Source organism: Poecilia reticulata, chromosome 13 (genome assembly GCF_904066995.2).
Source record: "Poecilia reticulata chromosome 13, P_reticulata-male-v2, whole genome shotgun sequence".
In the NCBI taxonomy this organism is placed as follows: Eukaryota; Metazoa; Chordata; class Actinopteri; order Cyprinodontiformes; family Poeciliidae; genus Poecilia; species Poecilia reticulata.
In genome coordinates, this window is record NC_088842.1 from 25,295,317 (window position 1) to 25,321,550 (window position 26,234).

The following is a 26,234-nucleotide window of genomic DNA, read 5'->3' on the forward strand; positions in this document are numbered from 1 at the left end:
TGAACAAATATACACTCAGACTGATCTAAATTTATGGGCAAACTTTGGTAATTCCAAAATTAGAAATGAACCAGGCAGGAGAAACACTTTTTCAAATAAAATGTCTTTTTAACATAAGACTCTTTTTGTTTTACATCATTGTTCTACATGCAATAAATTAATGCTGTACTTACTCAATAAGTACTTCAAAAGTAATAGTAAAACTATGGTGTAGTAAAAATACTTTCTCAAGTATCTTTTTACTAAAAATAGTTGCTAAATTAAATGTAACTTGTTACTACACATCTCTGCTCATTAGACTAGGAAAAAATAAAAAGCCCAGATAGTTTTAGGTTAGTTTTTGTTTTCATGTTTTGCGTGACAGTTGTAAACATATTTCCTGCCAGCAGGTGGCAGTGTGGTCGGGCCCAGATGGCCTCTGTGACCTCCTCCAGCGAGATATTAAAGCAGGAACTGCAAAAAAGACACCCTGCTGCTGATGAAGTCCAAAACACATAAAAGATTCAAATAAAATACAACCACATCAAGCATTTTCTACCATTAGATACTAACATCTGAATCTTTCCACTAAAAAGGAGTAGCATGCACGAACTGGGAATGAATGCGGGTAAAAAGGTACCAAAGGGGAAGGTGGGATGGCTGAGAAACACACTTCTTTAAGTCACAGCTCATTTCCTGGACCTGAACAGCAGCACCTCAGTGTCACATTTGCAGTTACGGAAGCAGACTGACTCACGCACCACATGAGTTTATTTTGTGTGTGACTGAAAGGGAGGAGTGTGTTTTCCTGAAAGTTACTGCCATGAATGGCAGTATTCTTGGAATAATCAGAAGAGCCCGAGGGTGCTGGTGGTGTCTCACTTGTTAACCAAAAACTGGGGACAACACTGTAGGATGAAGCAAGAAGTGGGGAAGCCAGTGCATTATTGTCATCCAAATGAAAAGTAAAAGGTTAAACATGGTTTTACATGTTTAGTCTCTGATTTAGTCCTGTATGCAGCATCTTTAACATGATTTCTGTTTTTTTTTCATGCTTTTTTATGCATAAGGACACAAAGTAGTGCAGAATTGATAAGCGCAAAATAATACCATGCATCCATTGTCTATACCTGCTCGTCATTCCAGGGTCACGAAGAAGCTATTACAAATAACCTAGTATAAGAGGAGTGTTTATAAGAGGTGGGGTATAAACCCAGGACCTTCTTGCTGCGAGACAGCTAGTGCTATCAATTCCATCACTGTGCAGCTGCACAGTTATACCAGGTTCTCAAACTTCTTCTATAAATAGAAACTAGGAAACAAAGGCATGCATTCCTATTCAGCCTGCTAAGTCAATACAACAGCTGCAATTACAGCTGCAAGTCTTTGGGGTATGATTCTACCAGTGTTGTTTTTGCCCATTTGCTGTAAAACACCTCAGACTCAGTCAGACCGGGCAGAGAGCATCTGGAAACACGAGTTTTCATGCCAACTCATGAAAATGCTTTGATCTAAACCAGTGCTCCGAAGCTGTCCTCGAGGGTCAATATCCAGCATGTTTGAGAGCCGTAGAGTTAAGAGCACCTAAATTCAATAGTGTTATTTCTTGCACCACTGGGAGAGGGAACAAATTTATCTCTTTTTGTATGTGCAGGCAGGCATTTAAGCAGAAATCTAAAGAAATTCAAGTACAAACCAACTGACTACCAAAACACAAGTACCCACTGATCAAGACGCTTTCCCACAACAGCTTACATCCTTCCACTCTTTCATAAAAAAACAGATTTTTAGATTGCATGTGTCATGGTACAGATTCTTCCACCGGCACCGTGGATCCAATAGAGTACGTTGAAGTTTTTGGGTTTGACACGACAAAACGTGAAACAAGTTGAGCCATGCAGACTAGGTACTGGTGGAAAAGGGTCAATAAGTACTTTTGCATGATACTTGACGAAAATGTGGGTATTCATCTGAATCAGGTAATTTTGAAAATCTTCCAGTCCTTTTAAACTTTTATTGCATCACAAAGACGTTTTGCTTCATTTCCGGAACCTGTTATGGAAATAGATTTTTGCTAAGATCCAGGCTTAGGAAGAAATTTCACTAGTCCTTAAAGAGACACTACAAAGATTTATGATTCCTTTTTGAACGGCCCTTCACATAGAAGCACTTTGCAAAGTTTAGGACAAGAAATCCCCTCTAATAAAAGCTTTAAAGTGAAGAAAATGCTACTCTTTCCTTCCTGCAAGTCAGCAGCAATCTCTGCTTATGCTGAGCTCCAGTTTCCTCACAGGTCAGCAAACACGTTCAAATAGCCTACAACTGTTTTTGGATAAGCAAGCACTTTAGCAATATTATATACTGGACATTCCAGGGTGTATCGTTTTTAATGAGACAAACTTACAGAAGTGCTAATAAAACATTTTTTACAATGGAATATTCACAGTCCTGGATCCTCTCTATATATTTGGGATAAATTTAATCCTGTATTTGTTTCAAATTAAAAGGTAAACATTACATATATTGCATATATGAATAACCATTTGTAAAAATATAGTAATTACATTGCTGTATTTAAGGCTTGCCATAAATATGAAGCCAGGACAAACTTTGTTCTGTGATATGGTTAGCTCAGCTGTCGGCTTGCCAATTCATCTCTTTGCCAAAGCAAAGAGAGAATTTACTAGCACACTGGCGAACCATGACATCAGAGGTGTAAATTGCCCAACTAAACAATCTTAGTGGTGCTGAGTGATGGAACTGGAAGTTGGCCCACTCAAACCGAACTCTGCTTTGTGTTCTGCACAATCTTGGGCTCCCTCCAATAGCATCTTATATGGATGAGGTAGAATCATCCTACCGTCTACAAGTATCGTTTCTTTTAGTAGGAAAGTTATTTCTATAACTTGTCTTCTGCAGCGCTGCAGGATGAAGAACCCTGGTGCTACACTGACTGACGGCACTCCAGAATGCCGCCGGGAGGTACGGGCTGCAAAAAAGGCAGCCCGTACCTCCTCCGTCTCCTCTGAAATAGCTCTTTCTTTTTTTGGAGAGCAAATTATTTCATTCTTTTTGGCTTTTTCTAACTGTACTGCTATGAACTTTAATATAAGGCACTTGGCCTGTTGAGGTTCTACCTCTGCAGATTCTTTTTCTGTTCATATCTGACATCTAATGACTTCAGCAGTTTTCATGCTATTTCACCCGTTCAAGTCTAAATCAGAATTGGCTGCTCTTTCAGGACATGATGCCTATGAATTCTTCTGCTTATATCTTTTAAAGAAAGAAAACTTTTTTAAGTAATTTATTCCTATAGAGTAGAAATAGAAAAGCTTTCAAGTCATCAAACAGCTTGTGCTCTTTGAAGGCTCATTTCTTCCCCTTACAGTCGCCTAGAAATGCCATTCAATCTGTAAATAGGTCACAAGACAATATCTATCATCAAGTACTTGAGCTTTCGAATATATTTCACCGCTTTTACAAGATCACAGTTTAAATATCATGAGGCTTTTGAACAAATTCTGCCTAATGCTCATGACATCACAGACACGCCATTCAACTGAGGCTGTACAACTACAATAATTAGATTACTGCAATCTAATTATGCCTGCTGCCAATTCTTTGACATTAGGTCAAATTTTCATAAATCAGAATGGTGGAAATGTTCTTTTGTCCAATACACTGAGACTTTCAGCTAGCACAGTCTCAACGAATTTAAACTTCATAGCTCAAAATCAAGAAAATCGCAGCCACTTCTTCAAGGACAAAAATCCGAGCAGGTACAGCAAGGACAAATGCATCACTGCATCTGTGTTCACATTTCTTATCCTTTAATACAATAAAATCTGAGTTTTATCTATGATTAACCCAAAAACATAAGGTAATTTGGGTTTAGCGGGTTTATCTATTTATTTTTTGCTTTGTACTTTGCAATTTTTCTAAGCAAAAAATCTTTTATCATTCCAATTTACTTTACCTCAAGTAGTGCCAAAATTGTGAAGATTAGAAGCAGAAAGCTAAAATTTTTCTAGCGTATGCACTCTCTAGGTTTATGCCACTCTGGGTTGAGAGCCATATTGCCTATCTAGAACAAGGCGTTTGTTTCAGCTTCATGCAAAAACCCCTCATCTATTCCACACTGTAAACAGTTCCCATTCGTTAGAGACTTTCTGTGGAACATAAACAGGACTTTTCCTGTTAGCTGGCCTGTAATCAATTTATAGGAGACCCACGGACTGGAAGGTGATGCCCTTAACATAGTCAGTATCACTTGACCATCAGTCCAAAACACGAAGCTGCGTTTTCAAGCCATTCTGCAGTGAGTCATTAAAGGTCTGGTTCGACATTTTTGATAAACTCACTTGCCAAGAGTTGTTGGAAAAGATCAATAGCACTCTCATTCCTGTCCATTAGGAGCGACGCTGCAGCCAGGAGATGCCTGGCTCGACACTGGAAGCACAAGGGGGGGAGGAGATGTATCTATCTATAAACTGTCACCACAAGCAGTAAAATGTTTGTTGCTCACTTTGAAACCATGTCTCAGGAAGATGGAGGCAGCTTCAGCTGCATATGACTAAGAGCTACAATAGAGTGCAGAATTTCTTGAGTTGTGTAAGGGCAAGTCTTGTGCATATCTGCTGTGGGCTGAACGAAGCTCTGAGGCGGTGAGGCAGCATGTATCTGCCTGCCTGTCAGCTTTTTGGGGGGCCGACTTCAAGGAAACTTGCCTCTGCTCTTCCTCGCAGATTCCTCCCCAAGTCCTCTGGCAGGCCTCTTTACGTCAGATGTTTTCTTTCCCTACCTTTCATTATGTCTTCTCTCTCACCGGCTGCTCCCATATCCCCCTTCTTCCTTGTCTTTCTCACAAAGTAACCCTGTTTGCCTGCTCCTTCACAGCTCTCGCGTGTCTCTTCTGTATTCGTCTTTGGACTTCATACGGAGTCTTTAAATGGTGACGCAGAGGACCATCAGTATAACAGAATCACCCAGCCAATGAGTGCATGCAAAGGAGTGATTGATCACGTACAAATCTTGTGGATGTGTACGTGAAGAGATCTGAGTGATCAGAAATGTGAAAAAAAAAGCATTTTCTGCCAAGTAATTCTTTAGAAACTACAAAAATGCATTAAAAAGGCTATGAGCTGAAAGGCTAAAAATCTAATCTAGTGTTTAAATCAAATGCAATATTCTTAAAGAAAGAAAAGTTGGGTTTAGTTGACAATTTTGTGGTGCCAAATTTGTAATAAAAAAACCACAAAAAAAACCTGAATGTGTGGGTTTCGCTGCTAAGCTTAGTAGGTGGGTAGCAACCATGATGAACTTGCCAAATCCTCTCTTTGCCAAAGCTAAACAGCTAATAGTGCTAATGGTATTTATTGGTTTGATACTTCAAAGAAGCAAGACATATCAGCGGTTTAATAATTTATGCTTTTAAAAATCAGGGACTGTTAAAACTGATTATTAGATCCTCTCCACTACCAAACTCTGGAGTTGGTCTCTGTGAAATCCTGCTCTACTGGTGAGAACATTGACCTGTTAGGGGATAGAATGTAGTTCCTAAAAGGGATATGAGATTTATTCTAGTTGCAGAATGTCATCTGCATTGATATTGCTTTATTGATGACAAGCCTTGAAAAACATGCTGCTTGACACAACCATAATGGGCCCACTAAAAACTGTGGGGCATTGGTTGCAAATCTGCTCGACTCAGCTGTTCAGCCCAATTATCTGCATATTTGCTCGTTGGCTAATGAATGCTCTCGTGCAGAGATGAACAACTTTAAGTTAATATTGATATACACTGCAGCTGTGTAATAAAGTTAAAACCTGAGCTCCCTGTTTGGGTTTTAAATTAAATTGCTACTTAAAATAATTTTTAATTGAATTTAGTCTGAATTTGATCACATTTAGGTAAAAAAAATGACATGCTCAGACTGATCAAATCTACAGCTGAATACTCTATACTGAACAGAGATTGCTAAAACACCAGTTTTAGATTAATGAAACTATTACTCCACTTGTAACAATAGAATTGGATAGCCTTTTGCATCATTTCAGGTCATTTTCGCCACACTGTCCACTTTAGACAAAGCCAAGCATGAAAGAACACAAAATACAGTCTGATCCAAGTTAGGCTGAACATATGCGCATAGATATAAAATAAAATGACAGTCCTTAGGAAGTTGTGTGTATTTATAGTAGGGGAAGATGATGTGATTTATAGTTGGAAGTTTACTGCCAACTATCAAAATAAACATTACAACTCGTTCAACTGAATTTATATGAGGTGAATTTTAAGTTTAAAATTTTAGATTCACACATGAAAACTGAGGGAAAATATGGGAAAACGATCCTAACACATGAATTTCATAGGCATGAATTTCATAAGCACCAGAATATCTTGATAGGCTCAGTATAAAACTATGTAAAGCATGAAAGCGTCTCCACCCTACCGCAGGTTAAACGCTAGAATCTAACAGGAAGCACTAAAAACACCATACAAAAATAAAAGCACCAAGTAATCATGTTTAAAAAAGTACAGTACTTTTGAAAGTACAAACAATAAACACTACATAAAATTCATTAAAATTTTACTATTGTAGCTTTATTCCTAAAAATTGCGAAAAAATATTCTCTTAACTAAGCAGTATTCTTGCTACATCTATTTTGTTTGAAGGCATCGTGACCGGAAATGCATTGTTATTGTGGCCAAATTAACGTCACTCACCTTTGCTTGATCCCGTGGCTCCAGCCAATCAGCGGCTGTCTGGGACACATGAGCGGCTATAATATATTCACAGAACAAGCTGCAGCCAGAAGGAACAAAGAAAGAAAGCCGCCTCGTTCCCTCTTCACAGTCATTTCACCTTCCCTGCACCCTCCAAAAAAAACGGACTACATTCAGCCATTTTTCACCGCTGTTTGTTACACTTTCCCGACATTTTGCGTGTTTCTGTCGAGCGCTCAGATTGTCTGAGGAGAGACGAAGTCGTGAGAGGGGTTTTCTTCTGTCTCGAGTCGCTTTTCTCGGAGACTCGCCTGGATGCGTTCGTTGGAAGGCTGCTTATGGTAAGTTTGTGTTTCTCTTTTCTCTTCGGACGGTGTTAATACAGTCTAAAAGAGCTGTATTAACTGTAGCCGCTTGGCTTCACTTTGTGGGCAACACAAATCTCTTCTAACACAAACTTTCGTTCGAGTGCCGATTAACTCTCTTCGCGTTCAACAATCGATCGGTTCGATTCCCAAACTGTTTAGCTACAATAATGTGTCGTCGTGTTACCTCGTTGCTCTGTTACAGTGACTACAAGAAGAAACCAATACATTAATATTTTTTGTAAGCGTTGAACAAGTTTTTCTATTGAAAGTGCGGTTCTGTTACGAATCTTACTTTTTTTCAAACCGTCTAACCTGTTGGAACTGTTGGTTCCGAAGGTGTCTGTCACTTTTACTTGAGTTGTACGTTTCATGACTCAAACTGTATATAAAATATCTAATGTAATCGGAAAGAAAAAAAAACAAACCAGCCGCTTAAAGTTGATAACAGTGACAACTTCTCAAATGTCTGCAGAGAGATGGCGTCAGCATCAAACTACTGGAATTGACTCTGCTCGTCTTTTATGACCCCCATTTTGCCTCATCCATGCATTAACAACCCTTAGTCATTCATGCATTGCACCACTCTGCTGGGAACGTGTTTCAGTCTGTACAGCAGTAAGGCTGCGGGTCTCCGTTCACTGTCTGTCTGATTTAAGGCTTGCCTGTTAGTGGAGGCTAAGTGCTCAGCCTTTGCCCACACCATCTGCTTTGCCCTGCTGGGCCCTGGCAGGCTGCTGTCCAGATCAAGTGTGATAAAGGATCGTGTGGGCGGACCAGCAGCAGATGGACTACATAGTTGGCTGATGTGGCAGCTTGGCTGACTGTTGTCATTGTTTGGTTTATTTTCATTTGGGGTTGTTGTAATAAACACAAACTCCTCTCCTATAGCAAATTGTATGGAATGTTGATTACCAAGTCATGTTGTCTTCACAGTTTGGACCAATAATGTCATCAACACTGAAAAAGACAGCATTTTTTAACTCAGAAACTGTCTTGCCAGTGTAATATGGTAGCAGCACATATGAATAATCAGAATAAGGCCGAGATTGTGTGCAAAAAATAATTTGACTCGTGTAAAGTTTTCACAGTGTAAAGGCATAAAGCCGAAATATATAAACTATGGAGGAAATAAAATGATCATAAAGGAACAATATGTATATGTGTTTGCAGCCACATGTACTTTTAAAAAAAAAAAATTAAGAAAGGCAACAAGTTATTTTGACAGTGCAGAAGTGTTTTTCTTGTTTCACATCAGAGTAGTTGACTTCTCGAACTGTAAAGTGTTCATCAGAGAGTCTGGGGGAAGAAATTGTCTGTGGCGACTGGTTTTTACATATAGCGCAGAGCTGAGGATAAACGTCTGCTTCCAGGATGTGTGGGGTGTGCAGAGAAGTTTGCTGCCCTTTTCCTGACCCCTGGACCTGTCCAAGTCCTGGATGGAGGGAAGGTTAGCCCTGGCGATCTTGCATAATCTGAAGATGACCAGCAGCTCCAGTAGAAGGTTGTAGAAGTGCAGTCTCTGCTGGACCTTCTGCTGAACAGTGTCTCTGTGAGGGCCAACTCGGATCACAAGATGGAGTGCTTCCTATGATCCAGAAATGATCCATTTTAACAAAATGAAATCGATTTAGGAGTTTGAAACTGGTCATAACAATCAAAGTAAAATTCAGTTTCTGGTCACAGAGTGAACTGTAACGGGTCCTTTGTGTATTTCTTAGTAACTCTCATATTAATAAATTTAAAAAAAAGTACAGCCAAGTAAGTATTGGCCATTAGCACCTCGTTTTCATATCTCTGCTCTGCCAGGAACCCAGTATTGGTTAACCTCAGGCGTTAAACGCTGTGAAACTGGAGTTATTCAAAAGTTAGTGGTTTCTAAAACCAAAATGGTGTAAGACAGTGAACCACGTGCTTTGCATATTTTAGCAAGTTTTGAATAATGCCAAGTTCTTGCAATATTAAATCTTAATATATTGTGCTGCTAAGTCTCACGTGAATCAAACATTTAGCTCTTTTTACCATGTCTGAATGAACCTGAGCAACATTAACATGAGTGTGATCAATGACTGTTGTTGCAGATTGCTAAAGCTTCTGCCACTTATCTCGTATCTGAAAGTGATGCACAAGTTTTAAGTCGTTCCCTAATATTTCCCACATGCACAGTAATGGAGATGTACAGTTAAGAGCCCAGGTTGTACTCAGCACATCGACTACTGCAGGCACAGAGTCCGATGCTGACTCAGTAGAATGTTAATGTTGTCAAATCCCATTAAGAGCAATGCGGTGCTGAGCAAAGCCCTGCGCTGGCTCTGCTGGACAGCAGGCCATTTAAACGGCCTCATGTTTGTTTTTGTGTGAGAGAATTGAAACACTCCAGTGCCTCACCATACACAAAACTGCTTTTATATCTCTGCCAAACACTTTTCATTGCTCATCAAAGTAGCTTCAACTAGTTTTTGTTTGTTTTTTAACAAAGTTTGTACTTGCTGATCGTTTACCGAGAGGCTTTGATATGATGCATGACTTTAACCTTTGACTTCCGTAAAAAGGAATAGATTTTTGGTCTTTCATCGATGAGTGCAAGTCGGGACACGGTCCAAAACTTCAAACACATTTATGGTAAAATGTTTCCTAACCAAAATGAGATGAAGTCTGAAATAAGTTTGCACAAACCGTAATCGCATGCAATTCTGCTTGAAACTGAATCGGTATCTGCAGAAGGAATGTTTGTCTACACTCCAGAACCACGTTGAACGAAGCAAAGCTCGGCGTTGGGAACATATCGGGTTGTAGCAATGGAGAAGTTCGCTGTGTGTCTTTACACACCGATTTTAATCTTTGAAGCAGATTAGTTTTCACAGAACTACTGTGAAAACACTGAGAAACAGACATTTATGGGACGTCCTCCTTATGGCAATGAAAACAAAAACTTGACAAAATCTCGCAAACGTTCTGACATCTTGTCTCTGTGGAAATGTTTTCAAAATATCCCATCCATTCCATCCATGATTCTGATAAACAATCAAAATCCAGTATACTCCACAAGGTAGGGTGCATAGATGGAGTAAAATGCTGGGTTGATCTACAGTGTATGTGATCCCTGTTGCTACTGTTGACTGAAATCTTAAGTTCTTTAGCAGATCATGGAGGCTTGCTACAGTGTTAATGTTCACCAGAGAGAGGGAGAGAGAAGTTGAGGTTACTTTCATCTTTTAACTGTGAGAATGATGTGGTGTAAAGTGCTCCTCCTGGAAGAATCTTACACCCACATGTTTCTATACTCGTACACTGAAGGTTTGCAGCACGGAGCTGGAAAATATTTTGAATGAAAATTACTCCCGACAATAATTCCCTCCTGTTTATTCCCAAACTGCTTTCTGTGTTCAGTAGCTGCGAAACGCTGTAGTTTCCAGCCTCTGAGGCAGTAACGCACAACTCCTGTTGAGATGTTGATAATCCAATCCGCTCTTTTGTTTTACTACAGTCTGCACAGTGTAAAGAATTTGACTATCTTAACATCATATCCCCATCACCTTCATTTTGTTTCCTGCCACAAAAGCCAGCCATGCAAAACGATGTACCCAAACCTGGGGGTCAGTGCAAGAACAGTATCTGCATGCACACCATTGTAGAGAATCAGCACAACTCCGCTGATCCAGTATGCAGCGTTTTTTCTGTGTATGCTTAAATATAGACTACACCTCAGACATTGAAGCAGCTGTAAAATGACTATTGTTGAATCAAGTTTTTATTATGACTGTCTCTGGTTTGTGAGGTAGCATTCATGGCGCAAACTTTCTTCTTTTTGCCTGAAATTGAACCACAGGAGTGTTGCTAAATGACTCTAATTTTCGCCAAGTTGGAGCAGTAAAGGTGTGTGTTCTGTGTGAGCTAAGGTTTGGAAACTGCATCAAGATTTTTGTTTATACTGATGAGGTAGAACTAATGGCATAGGGTTTGATTCAAAACTTTATCTCAAAGGAAAATTAAATGTTTCAACTAATGTCATCCAAATATCATCAGTCATTGTGGATGCTGATGTGTTTGAGTCAGGGATGTTGCATCCCTTTTTACAGATTTTTGTTTGTGGTGTTCATGGAGCAGAGGGCCTCTACTTTGTAGTTTGGACATTTCTGGGGCTTTGCTGTTTGGCAGATATTGTGGTTCTGTTGGCATCTTCAAGCCAGAGTTTTGAGTGTGCAATGGTGCGGTTTCCAGTCCAGGGGTGGAAGCTTGCAGTTTCCAGTTCCTCCTTGACAAATCTTCAGCTAAAATATGAAATATTTTCACATATTACATAGTAGTAGCTCAAAAAGTTAGAAATATTAAAATGGATCTATGTGCACAGAATTTGGTTTTGCAATTTTGCTTGTTTGCAGAGATGTATGTGCTCAAATCAGTCTCTGTGTGCGCTCATAACTACACCACAGTAAGTCTTGAACTGGGGGAAAAGTAGAGTGTCACTAAGAAAAATATGGGGGTTTTAACACCCTGGTAAATTAAGTATTTGTTGGATCAAGATCTGAACCTAAAAGCTCCCAATCTATTGCTCACATGGCTTCAACTCATCTCTAGTCTTTGGATACCGATCATCTGATTGTCTCAAGCGTCCTTTGTCGGGTGGGTGGACTTGGTGTTAGAGATGTGATGAGGAGCTTCGTCATACAAGGTTGACTTGAAAATACAGCTGCTACTCCTTCACATTGTTGGGAGTCAAAAGGGCAGCTCCCTCTGGAAGTCTGCCTCTGAGAGAGACAGACTTCCAAACTCGCTGGAGGAACCGTATATCCCTTTTGGAGTTTCTATCTCCTCAGGCAGATCTCCGACAAGCTGAAGACGATGGCTAGATCTATAAGGGCTGTTGTCTTGTCTTGGCTCTACTGAATATATTGGCTGGTGGCTTTTGAAAAAGTGTTTGAAAGATTTGGAGTCGATGCAATGAACCTGAAGAGTTTCTCATCTTGGGATGTCTTCATAGCAATTTTCCCAAATAAAGTGGTTTTGTGACTTGTAGTAAATTAGTTCTAGTCTTTTGGTCCCTCTTTCATATTTGAAAAGTTCTTGACCTACTGCATGTCATTGCTGTTAATTTCTGTGAACTAATACTCAACTTACATTAGAACTTTCTATGTGACTGTTTCAAAGAAATTCTGTTGGGTAGATATGATGTTGTAGTAGATGTTGGCACAAAAAGATTGAATAAACTTTGTTTTGACTCTTTTTAAGCCCAGTTCTTTTCATAGTTTCCCCTATTCCCCTGCCAAGACCAGCTTCCTGTTACCTTGCTGCAACTTGACCCATACACTCAGCTTTCCTCTTATTACAACTATCCATTCAGCCAACCCATTGTTTCCCCATGCTGTAATGACATGAATAATTGAATTGTCCCCTGTGCTGGTAGATGTCCACCACTGGGATCGTGTTGCTGCAGTGGCGTACAGCATCTTTCCTGTCTTCTTTGCAAGGTGTCAGTCGTTTTTTTCTAATCTGCTCAGGATCATGTTGATCATGTCCTCCATTGAGGGTGTCGAAAAAAAATTGTATTTAAATTTGGAGATTTCTTTACACTGCCAATTACCTAACTGTTCAGTTAGGGGTAGTACTAATGTTGTTGGGACTGCTGGAGTTTGAAGAAAAGCATCTTTGTGAGATCAAAGCAACATGGAAAGCTGACGACACTTTTCACTGCAGTGGTTTCATCTGATCCTTTAGAAATTAGCTTTTTTAATTAAAAATCCATGAAGTTGACAGCAGCTGGTTAGTTGCCCCTGTTCCTTCATGGCATGTTTGATCGTAGTTCGTGATTTTTATTTTCTTAATGAGGCCACAAGCTTAAATATGAGTGTATACTAATTTAACTCAATGACATGACGTCCAAAATGCCTCCCAGTTAAGCTCCTTGTCATCAGAGCGTTTCTAGGATGATGTGCAGAATGTGTCAAGTCATCTTTGAGCGTGTCTGGATTGGCTGGTAGGTTCTGCTTTTAATTCACTCTTTGAGATCAGACCACTATTTCCACACTTTGTCATACACAAAGCAATTTCATTTGCTGCCTGCATCTGTAGAAAAACAAACTTGAATTTTGGCTCTCTTTTTTTATTTTTCATAACTTAAAAAATGGTGATCTGTTTGCCAGAGGAATGAAAGGAATGAATCTGTTGTCCTGCTAACTAAATCAGCACAAACTGTTTTACATTCATCTGATCATTGCAAATACATGATCAGATGAGCTGATTACATTCGTGTCCCGTTTGAGTAAATTTTGGAACTAATGTCAAAGGATTGATCACCTTGCTTAGAAAGAAAATGACTTCTAGAGGTGAACCAATCAAATGTGCAAACATTTTTCCTTTGCTGTAAAGCTGCAGCTAACGATTATTTCAGTAATCAATTATTTTGATGTTGGATCAAAACAATTGGCATGCTCTGCAGATGTTTTTAAGCACTTATGATATATATATATATATATATATATATCATATTTCTACACAAATATTTAAATTCCCTTTTGAAAAAAACCATTTTATGTCTAAAATGTAATAACATTCCTTTAGTGTACGCTTGATCATTTGTGACAGAATGCATCTGCAGCTAAAGCAATACTTCTAACATGTTTGAATCTCAGCTGCTGTAGTCATGTGGTGATATCCGTTTTTCCTTTTTTATTTAAGGAAAATTGGACAGCAGAAGGTGTTTTGGGTTAATTACTGCTTAAGCTATAAGAGTATGTAGCAATGTGGCATTTCATGATAAATTTGTGCACAATTGTGGTGCAGAATTTTGATATCGTCTTGTCTAATTGTGAAAACATTGAGTAAAGGTCAAAACTTAATAAAAAAAAATCCATTGCATAAATCAATCATAGATCTGATTAGATCATGGTTCGTACAAAGGAAGTTGCATTTAGATTTATTGTGGAAGAGTAAAAAGTTTAACACAATTGTTTTATTGAATGGCTTTAGGAAGCATTCAGAGCCATGTTTCAGGCAAGGTGTTTCTATTCTTGGTCATGTGACTGAGGATGTTTTTATAAGGTCATTCCACATCTAGCCTTAAAAATAGGGGCATTATGGGACACCCAGCATGACTCTTTATTGGGATATTTAATGACTGTTATTTCAACCTAAACCCATTCAGAAGTGCCACTGACCACAGGAGCAATCAGTCACTAGAGACCGTGTTTGAACTGAAACACATCGGGTCTGAAACGGTCGGCTGTCTGTGCCTTCCCTGAGGCCGTCTGCTGATAAATGGTTCACTCCCGCTTCCCTCTAGCCTTCATCAACAATGTCGGATCATTAAAAGCCACAGTTTTCCATATTCACTAACCTCTGCAGTTCTTCCTCTTGGGAGCGTCTTGATGCGCAATACAAAATGCTTGTTAACCAAATTGGATTTGTGCCTTAGTTACTGCAAACTAATTGTCCTGTTAATGAGAAGTAGATGATAAAATGGCAAGGACATGAAAGAGGTTTCACAAGAGATTCTCAGCAGAGGTAAACTTGTTAGACAAGATTGCTGTGCAGTTGGGGCTTTAGGAAAAGAGATGAGTTTAAATCTAGCAGCAATCTAACCCAGTTTAGCAACTGATTCTTGCATCTGAAAAATAAAACTTTTTGAAACAAAACTTGTATTCCCAGTAAAAATATTTTTGAGTGCAGATTCTTAATCTGTAAAGAACAGTATGTTATTTCTCAGCGTTTCCATAACAGTATTGTGGCTGTAGTAATGTCCATGTCTTCTTTCACCTCTTCTTTTTGCCATTCTGCAGTACTTTTGAAACGCTGAAACTTGGCCTGTATTTTAGCATGGTCCAAACAAATCCAGTTTTCCTAAAACAACCACCAGTTCTTTAGTGCTTCCTGCATTTATAATGCATGACCTTGTGTCAGACCATTGCCTCTGCTTGAGCTCATTAACATGTTCTGCCAAATATCATTTATTATGTTAATGGTACCATTTCCTTGGTGCTTGTAAAATGAAGAGGAACAAGGTGACCCATAAAATATAGTTTCATTGTGGCATCCTGATTAAACTATGCCGTTTTTATAAGGTAATAACCTGAACTTTGGTGATGTGACCCAGATGCTGTGAATCTCATGTATGCACTGTCTCAGTATCTCAGATCTAGATGGATGAGGATATTTAATTTTCAATTCCTGTTTTCATAATGCTTGAAACGGGAATTGAAGATTGTTGTTGGTTGTCGTCATTTGATTCAATTGTTTGATTCAATTTCAAACTAAAAATCAATCTTAAATTTGTGGTATTTATCATTTTGATGATGGAAAGTTAACCAGATATACGGAGCTACACATTTCAAGCTTTCATACTGTTGGTTCAACTATTCAGGTACTGTAGGGGGGGACAAGCAACGTATTCACCAAGCCTGAAGTAAGTGCCTAAAATTGGAGTCATGTACTGGGTGCAGTGCCTCGCAGAAGTACTCACACCTGTTAAACCTAAAGCTGCTTCTTTTCTTGAGCGGCTTTAAAAACCAGATCTGCCCTGGCCTTATTAAACTTTGCTAGCAAACACTGCACAGTTCTTCCCTGTTTTTTATGCTCACTTGAGGGGTAAAACATTGACACCAGACTGCGTCGTCGCTACATGAGCAAAGGTCATCACAGAGCTGCTTGGGGTAGAGTTTTAAGCTTGAGCAGCATCAGGAATGCATTTGTCATCTTTTGAAGCGGAACAGCCGTGATTTAGCAGCCCTAGACGCAGCAATGAGGAAGCAAGGAACGTTGCAGCTCAGTGTTTTGTTGGTGTGATGATGGGGAAACGCCAAAACTGCAAAAGATTTAGGTTGACGTAATTTGCATTTTATTTATTTGGGTTTTTCTTTTCAATAAAGTTTATATGTGGATATCTATGTACATTTTTGAGTGCAGTACCTAAATCCAAATGTTGCCCATGTTAAAAAATTAAAATCTATAATGCAGACACATTTGCATCTATAAAATTATTTGGCTAAACTGAATAGTTAACATTATGTTTGAGTCTGCAATGAACTTCTAAAAGATGAGATTGAATATCCAGATTTAAGTCTACGAAATCCATAAACTAAAGAGTTTATGGACATAACCCAAAAGTCTTTGAGCTGCGACTGCAGTAAGTACCGATTAGTTCTAATGACGTTCACAAGGTGTGAATACGGATGTCTGCCACACTAAGACTTGTTGAAACCTTCGGTCGTTTTTATTCCTCACAATTTTGTACTAATTAAGGTTTTTGCCATAAAATACCAGAGCACTTCTTTGGATGTTATAACGTGACAATGAAAAGCAGTTCAGTTATAATTGTAATGCCTGGCAGTGAACGAAGTTTGAATTTTTTGACTGCATGAACTTTAGAAACTCATGTCAGGATGCTGTGGACCCTCTGTATAAGGGTCTGGCTTTGGCTCTAAACCAATGTTGGAAATACCACAGTCCATATGAAAAGCTAGCACTGGCTCCTAGTTTTAACACATAGTTGCCAAAGTTATTCTTCCTGGGTAAACGGAGATGCAGAGACTGTGAACGGCCTCTTATCCTTTGCTAATGGGTGTGTCTGAGGAGCAGGAAGTCATTTGGACAAATGGGTCCATTATTGACCTTCGTCTGCCCTGGCAACAACATTCAGACAGATGGATAAAGGGATAATTTAAAGTGCAGTGACTGAAGATTATTTTTCTTTTGAAAATTCAGTTTTGAGCCCATTATTTTTCCTGCTAAAATTTAACAACTCTCACAATGATGACTATTATAAAGCACTTTTTATGCTAAATGAATCTGATGTTGGTGTTAATTCCAACCCCAATTATTCCCAATAATTTTTTTTATTTGAGATCTTTTAACAGATCCTGTCATGATAATGCAAACTCTTTGACACTTGGTTTTACCTCTTGCTATGTAAAACACAGTCTGCTCTTTTTGGAGTTTCTCCTAATTGAGGAAATTCAGTGAAATAAACATGTCAACACATTTCACAAAGCTGATGGAGACATTTTAACTTTGGGTCTAGTTTTCGATCAGTCCCATGTGGAAATGCATTAATAGTTCATAATTATTTGACCATTTATCCCAGCATTCAGGAGTATTGGTGTGTATTGCATGTCTTCCTAATTATAAGCAAGTGTAAGCACTTCTATAAAGAAGGTTGTTATGTTTAGTGCCAGACTTTGCTTGCACCCCGTTAGGCTAAAACTAGGTTTATAGTTTACACACCGTTTGTGCTTGCAGCTCTGGTGTGCAGATGTGAAACCCTTTGGGCATTTATTTTTAAACAGATCAGTATCTTTTAAATAACTTTTTTTTGTTTTTCTTGTTTGCCATTCTAGGGTTGTATTATTTTGACAACCCTAGTTCAGTGTCTCCTGTCAGACTCTTTTTAATTCTATAACTATAGGTGAAAAATAATGGCTTCTTGATGACACTGAATGTAGCATTTTGTTCTGTTGTGCTACCAAACACTGTTTATGGAACAGTGTCGATTGCTGCCGCTGATGTCACTTCCTTTGATAGGTGCTCTCTCGCTGATTTCACTGCCTCAGAGGTGCTGGTGAGTTTTGATGGGTCGTCACTTTGTTGGACCTAATCCTGAGCAGCCCCGTGGGTTTTGTCCCGTTCAGCAAGTTGAGCTGAGCATTAATCTGCCAATCCTGGACAGCTCCGTGTGTGTGTCCACATGGTCTTCTCTTCTGAAGGAGCTCAGTCAGGGTATCTGTGAGAGTGGGTGGTTTTTGGACCGCTTCGGTAAGACTTTGAGCGTGCTTCACACGAAGTCTTGCCTCCCTGTGTTTTCCAGCCCCCCTCCATTTCCTCCAGCAGCTGTTTCCCTCTTAGCTGGGAACTGAAGCCAAGGTTTTTTTTCTTCTGTTTTTCTCCTTCCCCATACTCGCGTCACGAGCAGGAACTTGCTGTCTTCCCCACACAAACACACTCTTCTTGTCTGTCTCTGTCTTGTCCCACACGCTCCTGGCTGGTGAGTGTGTACTGACCTCCTTTTGGATGACGCATTGAAGAGCAAGTATTCCCACTATTCTACTTGGCTGCTGTGATTACATTTGCATCGCTGTGTGGAAATCGCCTGACTTAAAGCAATGTCTTCATGGTAAGATGCCACTTCTGTGTCTTGGCCCTTTGTGTTTCTAGCAGATCTTTCTTTAAGAAGTGACAGGTTTCAAGACTTCTCGACAGTTACAGCATAATTGGTGTATGTCAGCTCTGAATAAGCGTTTTCTTGTTGGCCGTCAAGTCATGTGGAGATTTTTCTTTTATTTCACGACTTTTTTATCTCTTCTATTTTGATCATCAGGTGACTTGCTTGGTTTCTCATTAGCAGAACTTTTGATTGTTTTGGATTTCAGCACAATGTTCCACGCACTTGTGTGTTGGTGTTTCTGGAGTTAACTATTTTTTGTTTGGTTACACTCTTGAGATGGAAACATTTTTTCCCAGCCCTGGAACACCTGTAAGACTGAGTCTAAGCTTCTAAGTTCTCCCTGGAGGTTTAAGGTTATAAATTGTTGTAAGTCATTGTTTTTGCTCCCAGATACAATAACGGATTGAAGATTTAGATATCTGATGATGCCAAGCATTACTCTTTCCATTTCTAAACTTACACTTTGTATCCTTTGACGTCCAGTGAAAATAACATGCTACATTTAATCTGTTACACATTCTCCAAAACATGGTTAACTGTTAAGAAAGCTGTCTGACTCCACACATTTAGCTACAGTTTTCAGTAAACTCTATCCTTTCTCCTACTGAAGATTTAATGCAGAACAGTCAGCTAAATTGTTTAACATCAGGATGCTTACTCTGTTTTGATATGACTTGTTGTTGCTCAGAATATTTCAATGTGGTTCAAATGAGAAAAGTTGGTCTTCTGCTTTATGGCTTTGTTTTTGAAAAGCATAAAATGTGATAAGTTTCTCAGCAGCTCTTTTTGCAGCCTTGGCTCACAAAAAGCTCTCTGGATATGAACCTGGGCAGCATGTTGCATCAGACACAGAGGGCGCTACAGAGGCCAATACAGCCTCTTTTTCAATGTGAGCATTGTAAATGGTAAAGAACACCAAGCAGTGGAAAAACCAACGCTCAATAGGTTACCAAAATGTCCATAACACATTTGAGTCGGACCAACCACGGAGATCAGGATTTGAGTGAATACAGATCGAACCTTGATTTGGTCATCTGACATGTTGGCATAAAGTATTAAAAGACAGAAGTAGGTGATGGTGATTTTATATATATAATCCTTCTTGACCTGGAGTGTTTCACTTCTTCCAGCTGAAGTGATTTTTGTAAATGACTCCCATTTAAAAAACAGCTCTTAGTTGATTATCTCTTGATTTACAATCTTATTGCATATAAAGAATCTGGAAGTATGCCTTGGTTTTTCACTTTTCATTTGCAACTGATTTGCCTTCCCACTTTGTGCCTCCACTAATCTGTATCAGAGAAACATCACCTGTTTTCGATTTGGTTTCCACAGACTCCCTCTCAGACCCGATGCTCTGCGTGAAGGCCATATACTGCAATCTGCCAAATTCATTGCTTACCCATTTGAGTGCTTCACTGAGGGTTTAGTTGCAGTCAAACAGAATAAATAAGAGATGGAAAAACAGAAATTTCATTTTGCATCATCCACACCTGTGCTGCTCTCCTATTTTGAAAGCAGTGACTGCTGCATCTGAAAACTTTAATCATAATTTTAGCAGGGATCCCTGCAGAAGATGGTTAAAAATATATTTTTCTGTGTCCTGCCTTTTTTTTAAAATTATTTTTATAAATATATCTACTATATAATATACTGTAAATTACCTGCAAGAGAGTTCTCTCTCAATTTCCATTCGTCTTTTGTCGTCTTTAAGGTTATGGGGTGACAGGGGACTATGTCCTTGGGCAAGAAGCTGGGTATTTACTGGACAGGTGGCCAGTCCAACGGGGATCAAAAAGTCAAAACTATGCATGCACACACACCAGCTTTGAAGTAAACAGTTTAACTTTCATGCATGATTCTACTAATTGAAACAGAACCCAGGAAAAACCCCATATGTTCTCATTGGAACATTTCAACTCCACATAGAAGGAAACTTTAAAGAATTTAAATAAAGACCTTCTTGCTAGGAGCCGCAATCTGCATCACATTAAGTTTGCACCTGTAGATTTAATAGGTTCAGAAGAAACAACAGTTCCAGTTAACTATGAAGGGATTCAGACTGAAAATGCAAGTTGGGATAGAGATGTTTGTAAAAAGTGGTCTGTTGGGTTCACGCTGGTGACATCTGCTTTTACTTGATGACTCCCAGTTAGTGTTGAAAGGCAACATACAGAAATTTAATAAGCTCTCACTGAGTTCATGTTCCTGTCTAACCTCAACAATTTTACTGTTCTTACTTTAGTCATGTCTAATTTTATTCTGAGAAACTTTTAAATTTGAATACAACTAAGAAATGTTATCATTCCAAATGTAAAGGACTCATTATTCCCCCAAATTTGATTTTAAGTGTAGGACGTCGTTGAGTATGTGAACCAGAGCACTCTGCGCCTCTCATGACCTTGGCTTTGCTGTCCAACTATAACTCACTGCCTTGCTACTGCATATGAACTCTTTCAGAGTTGTTTTCCTGTCTGTAATGCAATGCAGTGATGCTCTCATTTCTGTTAGACTGGGAATTCAGAATTTCTGTGTTCCAACTACAAATAAAATGCACCATTAGACCCCAAATCTCAGAGGAGTTGAAAAGAGTTTCTTGGATGCAAAGCAGGAAGAGCACAAGGAGGGTAGAAAAGAGTCCAAAACATCCCTTCCATCGACCACAATGTGCAAGGATCAGCTCCTCATCTCAGTCTCTCTGCCCCATTCTAAACCGACCTTTGCTTGGTTGCATGCAACCAAGCAAAGGTCGGAATTAGCAGTGCTTGCCAACTGCTGTCATGCATGACCTGTTACTGAGGAAAATGGTTTATTGTGCTTGGATATTGAGCTCTCAGTAGGACTCTCGATCCAGCAACACTCTTCAGTCAGAGACTTCCTAAGATTTGTTGCTAGACTGACTGCTACCAGAGATCCTTCCTGCTCTCGGCATCACCATCCATGACTCTCTAAAGATACATGAATATGAGATGCAACTGTTTCCCTTTGGGAGCAAGTATCTTTGAATTGCAATATTTTAAGTATAAGACTGATTACTCCAAATTTGGAAATGAGTAATTATTGGTATTGAGCATGTCGTTTCAGGGTGTGGGTGGTTGGTTAACAAATTATTTTACAAAATATTTCTATTATTTCCAGTGGGGAAACATTTAACAATTACCAATTGTAAAGATCCAAACTGCCTGTAGCAACAAGTCAAATTTTTCTGCAGAGGTTCCACTCTGTTAATCATCATGGTAAACTGGCAGATGTTTTAGGTTGAAGAAGCTGTATTTGTTTCAGAGCATGAACTCTGAAACATTTCAGCTGGAGAGCTGAATTTAGTCTTTTCACGTGCAACATGGTATTTCCTCATTCCAGTTTTTTGTTTCTGTCGGGGCTTCTGCATCACCCATCCATCACCTGTCCAATCAGTGTATTTAGTGGACAAAATGTTCTAGCTTTGGGGAATTTCACCTTCCTTTGAACACATTTGAAACAATATTCACTACCCTTGATCCCTCACAAGCTGACAGTTCGAACATGTGTAAAAAAGATTCTGAGGTCTTTTTATAATGCAGTGTACCTCGACCTGCTGCCTCAATTAGTAGCAAATATAGTTACAACCAGGCTCTGAATGAAACTTTGTACGCATGTAGAAAAGAACTGATTACATGAATGCCACTGATTTAACAGATTCAGGCACATAAAGTAATTCAGTAAAGTACAACATGTAATTATAGGCTTGAGGTTAGAGAGATGGAGGTTAAGTGAGCTTTCTAAGCCACCTACACTGATTAAACCTGGCATGGTGAACATTGTTTTTGCTAATGGGTTATAATTAAAGTAACCTATTGTTTGTATAGCATATTGTTGAACAAAGTTGTAGTATTGTGTTTTTAAAATCTGCTTTAGAAGTTTTCTCCACAGATGTTACTGATCATATAGTCATTGCACCTGTGTGCTTATGAGATGGGATGAGGCATGAACAGAAACTGTGCTGTCCATCAAACTAAGATGATGTTGCTTTGATGGTTGGCATTCACCAGGTGGAAAGCCTTTTTTTTTTCTTAATGTCAGCATGTCGATGTAGATGCCATCTAGTATCCCCAAAGAGTCCTTTGAGAGATGATCCACCTCTTTCCTCTTCAAGAAAAAAAATTTAAGGTTGATATTGTGCGCTTACATTTTTCTAGATTTTTAGTTTCTGTCCTTGGCCGAGGCTCAAAGTGAACAAATGCACATTGACACAATAAACTGCTTACTATGATGATGCATTTTAAAGGGTACAACTCACACTTTGTCATTCGATGACCCTCTACTGTAATGATTCAAAACCACATAAGGCAAACTCTGAATACCCAACATAAGAATCGCTGTAAGGACTTTCGGTCCCGACAGAAAAAACTTATACATGGTCTCATGCAGTGTAAAGCCATTTATAGCCATGTTACAGGCTTGTTACATTTTTAAAAATGCCACGTTGGTTGTCTAATAAATGTGGTTGGCATTAGTTTGTGAATTATCGGTTGAAGAGGGCTGCACAGTGGCGCAGTTGGTAGAGCTGTTGCCTTGCAGCAAGAAGGTTCTGGGTTCGATTCCCGGCCTGGGGTCTTTCTGCATGGAGTTTGCATGTTCTCCCTGTGCATGCGTGGGTTTTCTCCGGGTACTCCGGTTTCCTCCCACAGTCCAAAAACATGACTGTCAGGTTAATTGGCCTCTCTAAATTGTCCCTAGGTGTGAGAGTGTGTGTGTATGGTTGTGTGTCCTGTGTGTCTCTGTGTTGCCCTGCGACAGACTGGCGAACTGTCCAGGGTGACCCCGCCTCTCGCCCGGAACGTTAGCTGGAGATGGGCACCAGCACCCCTCCCAACCCCACTGAGGGACAAGGGTGAAAGAAAATGGATGGATGGATGGACGGTTGAAGAACTGAACATATGATTTGTGTCCACTATGTTTTTATCTTCGGTAGAGGAAAATGTGGAAGTTGCTCTGTGTTGTTGCAGTCCAGTCATGAGACGAGGTCCAACAAATGATCCTCAGAGATTGTTATGTCTGAATATTCTGACTGCTGCTGTTCATTTATCATGGTGAATTTTTTTTTCTTTCCTGAATTGCTCCTCTGCTTTCGCCTCTGCATTTTGAGATATAAACCTCAACCTAAAAGTTTTACTGTTTCAAAGCCTACAGTATGGCCATTAAAGCTAGAAAGTGTATTAATACTAGGATTGATAGGATTGATTAGGGATTTTTTTTTTCTAGCATTCAGTTTCTATTTTGGGTTGACTTTTTATTTAGATAAGTTTATGCAATTCTGGGTCTTTTAGAAACTTTTTTTTTTCTTTTAAAGAAATGTCGTCATTTTGGATAAAATGCTAAGTCTTTAATCTCGTCATTTTCTGAGCATTTCAAGCAGTTGTGAAATGTCTCAACCCATTTAAATACTTTGCCATGGAGCACTATGGGAAAAGACTCAATCTTTTGAGAAAAGACTCAATCAGAGCTGCTTATTCTATATTTCCTTTCTGCTTTTTCCCCCACAGCCATGTCAAATTGAGGGTGGCGCTCAGCCCTACTTATAGCAGCATTTGCGAAAACCTTTGAGCAATGTCTGCCAAACAGGGAGACGTGGGACTGTCTCAGGCAGGACATTTTTGAAATGCAAAGGGCAATGAATTTGCGTTCTACAGATTTTCCTGGTCAACAGTAAATATCCTAATATTTGCATATTTTGCACTGTACTTTAAGCATGATAGATGAGAATTTTATAAGTGCAATATATTTTAGTTATAGATTTTCATACGTTGAACCAAATTTAGCCCCAGGCTTTTTCCACATCTGAGATGGTAAGTAGAAATCATTTGCCATTTTAGGTTTTTAAGCAGAAGCCATCAATAAATGTTTGAGGGATTTAAAATGATTGGGTTAATTCCAGTCACTGTACTTTCCCTGGAAGAACCATGTGGAGTTTCCTCTGAAACAGCAGGGGATTGTGAAACCTTAGACTGTTTGCAGAGCGGACAAGGAGTTCTGTTGGTGCAGCAGGTTTTAAGCAGCTTCATCCTATTAAACCACACTGCACTCTGTACATTTGAAAGTAGTCGGTGGCCTTTAGTCTTTTCTTCAAGCTCAGCTTGATGTCTTTTTCTTATACAACATAAATGGCTTCACATTTGAAGTTCAAAGTAGACAGAGCTGTGCAGAGGCCTTAATGTTTAGATTAATTTGAAGCAATCGATGTACAACCTAGGAGCTGAATAGTAACCAGATATTTTCTGTTTGAGATCATTTCGGCCTAAACTAAAAGTACTACTGCTTGTATATTAATTGTTGCACGTTAATTATTTCCCTCTTCAGCAGAGAAACAATTAATCCTGCTGTAAAATTATTTTTTACTTAATGATAAATATTTTTAATTTAAACTATATTCAAATTGTTTTGTTATGGTTTTTGAGCAATTTCAGATATCCCATAACGCATGGGAAGAATCTTACTAAAACGAAACTAATGCCTTGGAACAGGGAGGATGTTGGCAGTGTGGTCCAACAAATAAACATTAGATTAGTAGCTTCTGTTCAAGTCATTATTGCAAACAATGTCGTATCTTTTTTTGTTTTGATTTACACAGTTTTACTGATTAGTCAGCCTGACTAATCTGGAGAAGACAGTCTTGGAGTCAGGTGCTCAACAGACGTACAACCCGACAGCTTATCAGTTGAAGTTTTAAAGTGCTGTTACCTGAGCAAGAATAACGAGTGGCGCTCCTTCAGTTTCCACACTGTGACTGTGTATTTCCAACAATCACATTGTTCTGTCTCAAAAACAAAGGAAAGTTAGACTAGTCAACTGACATTGTGCAACAGGAGGTGGTGAAGGGTTGAAGCCAAGTTAGCCTGCAAAAACCCTAGCCACTCCATCACATTGTCTGTAATTAAAATGACATAAAACTGTCTGAAGGAACATTTTCATTGTAGGCTAAAAACAATGCCCCTTTAAGGGGAAACGACAAACTAGGAAAACACAGATTTTTCTGTTTATTTTTGACTCGCCAATTCAGAACAAAAAATTAGGATCATGTCTCTGTGTGTTTGCAGGGTTGTGGTCCCCTCAGGCTGACGACTGTGTGTGCCTTGCAGCATCTTTCCACACTGACCTCGCATCATCTCTGTGTGCCCATGAGGTAACGTACGGACCTACTGGCCCCTCATCACCACCCTTTGTCCATCCTTTTCCCTCCCCTCTGTCCCCTCCTCCCTCGAATCCCCTAAAACATGGGCCAGAAGATCTCTGGCAGCATCAAGTCAGTGGATGTACGTGGGGAGCCTTCGTATCGGCCAGTGCGTCGCGAACTACGGGGTCCGGATTTCTGTCGGCCCCCCAGACTGGATTTACTACTCGACATGCCGCCAGCCACTGCTGAGACACAACTTCGCCATGCCTGGAACTCTGACGACCGATCACTCAACGTCTTCGTCAAGGAGGACGACAAACTGACATTTCACAGGCACCCCGTGGCTCAAAGCACAGACTGCATTCGAGGGAAGGTTGGCTACACCCGTGGCCTACATGTGTGGAGGATTCACTGGCCGGCAAGACAGAGGGGCACCCATGCTGTAGTAGGAGTGGCTACTGCTGAAGCACTTTTACACTCAGTTGGTTACACGGCCCTAGTAGGCTCAGACTCTGAGTCCTGGGGGTGGGACCTTGGCCGAAACAGACTTTATCACGATGGAAAGAACAGACCTGGTAACTCTTCTGCGCCCACGTACCCCAGTTTTCTGGAGCCAGATGAGTCGTTTGTTCTCCCAGACTGCCTCACAGTAATATTGGACATGGACGAAGGGACGCTAAGCTTTATGGTGGATGGACAATATCTAGGAGTGGCCTTCAGGGGCCTTAAGGGAAAGAGACTGTATCCCATCGTCAGTGCAGTCTGGGGGCACTGTGAAGTATCAATCCGCTACGTCAATGGACTAGATCGTAAGTAAAAGTGTAAACTTGATATTTTTTTTTTTGTTTTTAAATTACTGTT

The 26,234-nt window shown here is 39.6% G+C and overlaps 1 protein-coding gene across 2 annotated transcripts in view; it reads left to right on the forward strand.

The window, feature by feature from the left end:
* The first annotated feature begins 6,734 nt into the window (after positions 1-6,734).
* LOC103474936 (SPRY domain-containing SOCS box protein 4) overlaps positions 6,735-26,234 on the forward strand; it is a 29,465-nt gene continuing 9,965 nt past the window's right edge. Inside the window, exons 1-2 of one of the 2 annotated variants that reach the window (XM_008426220.3) lie at positions 6,735-7,047; positions 25,297-26,182. In XM_008426220.3, coding sequence (XP_008424442.1) covers positions 25,474-26,182 — 709 coding nt within the window. In that variant the 5' untranslated portion in view covers positions 6,735-7,047; positions 25,297-25,473. Of the gene's footprint in view, positions 7,048-17,601; positions 18,173-25,296; positions 26,183-26,234 lie in introns of those variants that run through there. The other variant, XM_008426221.3, reaches the window with a different exon arrangement.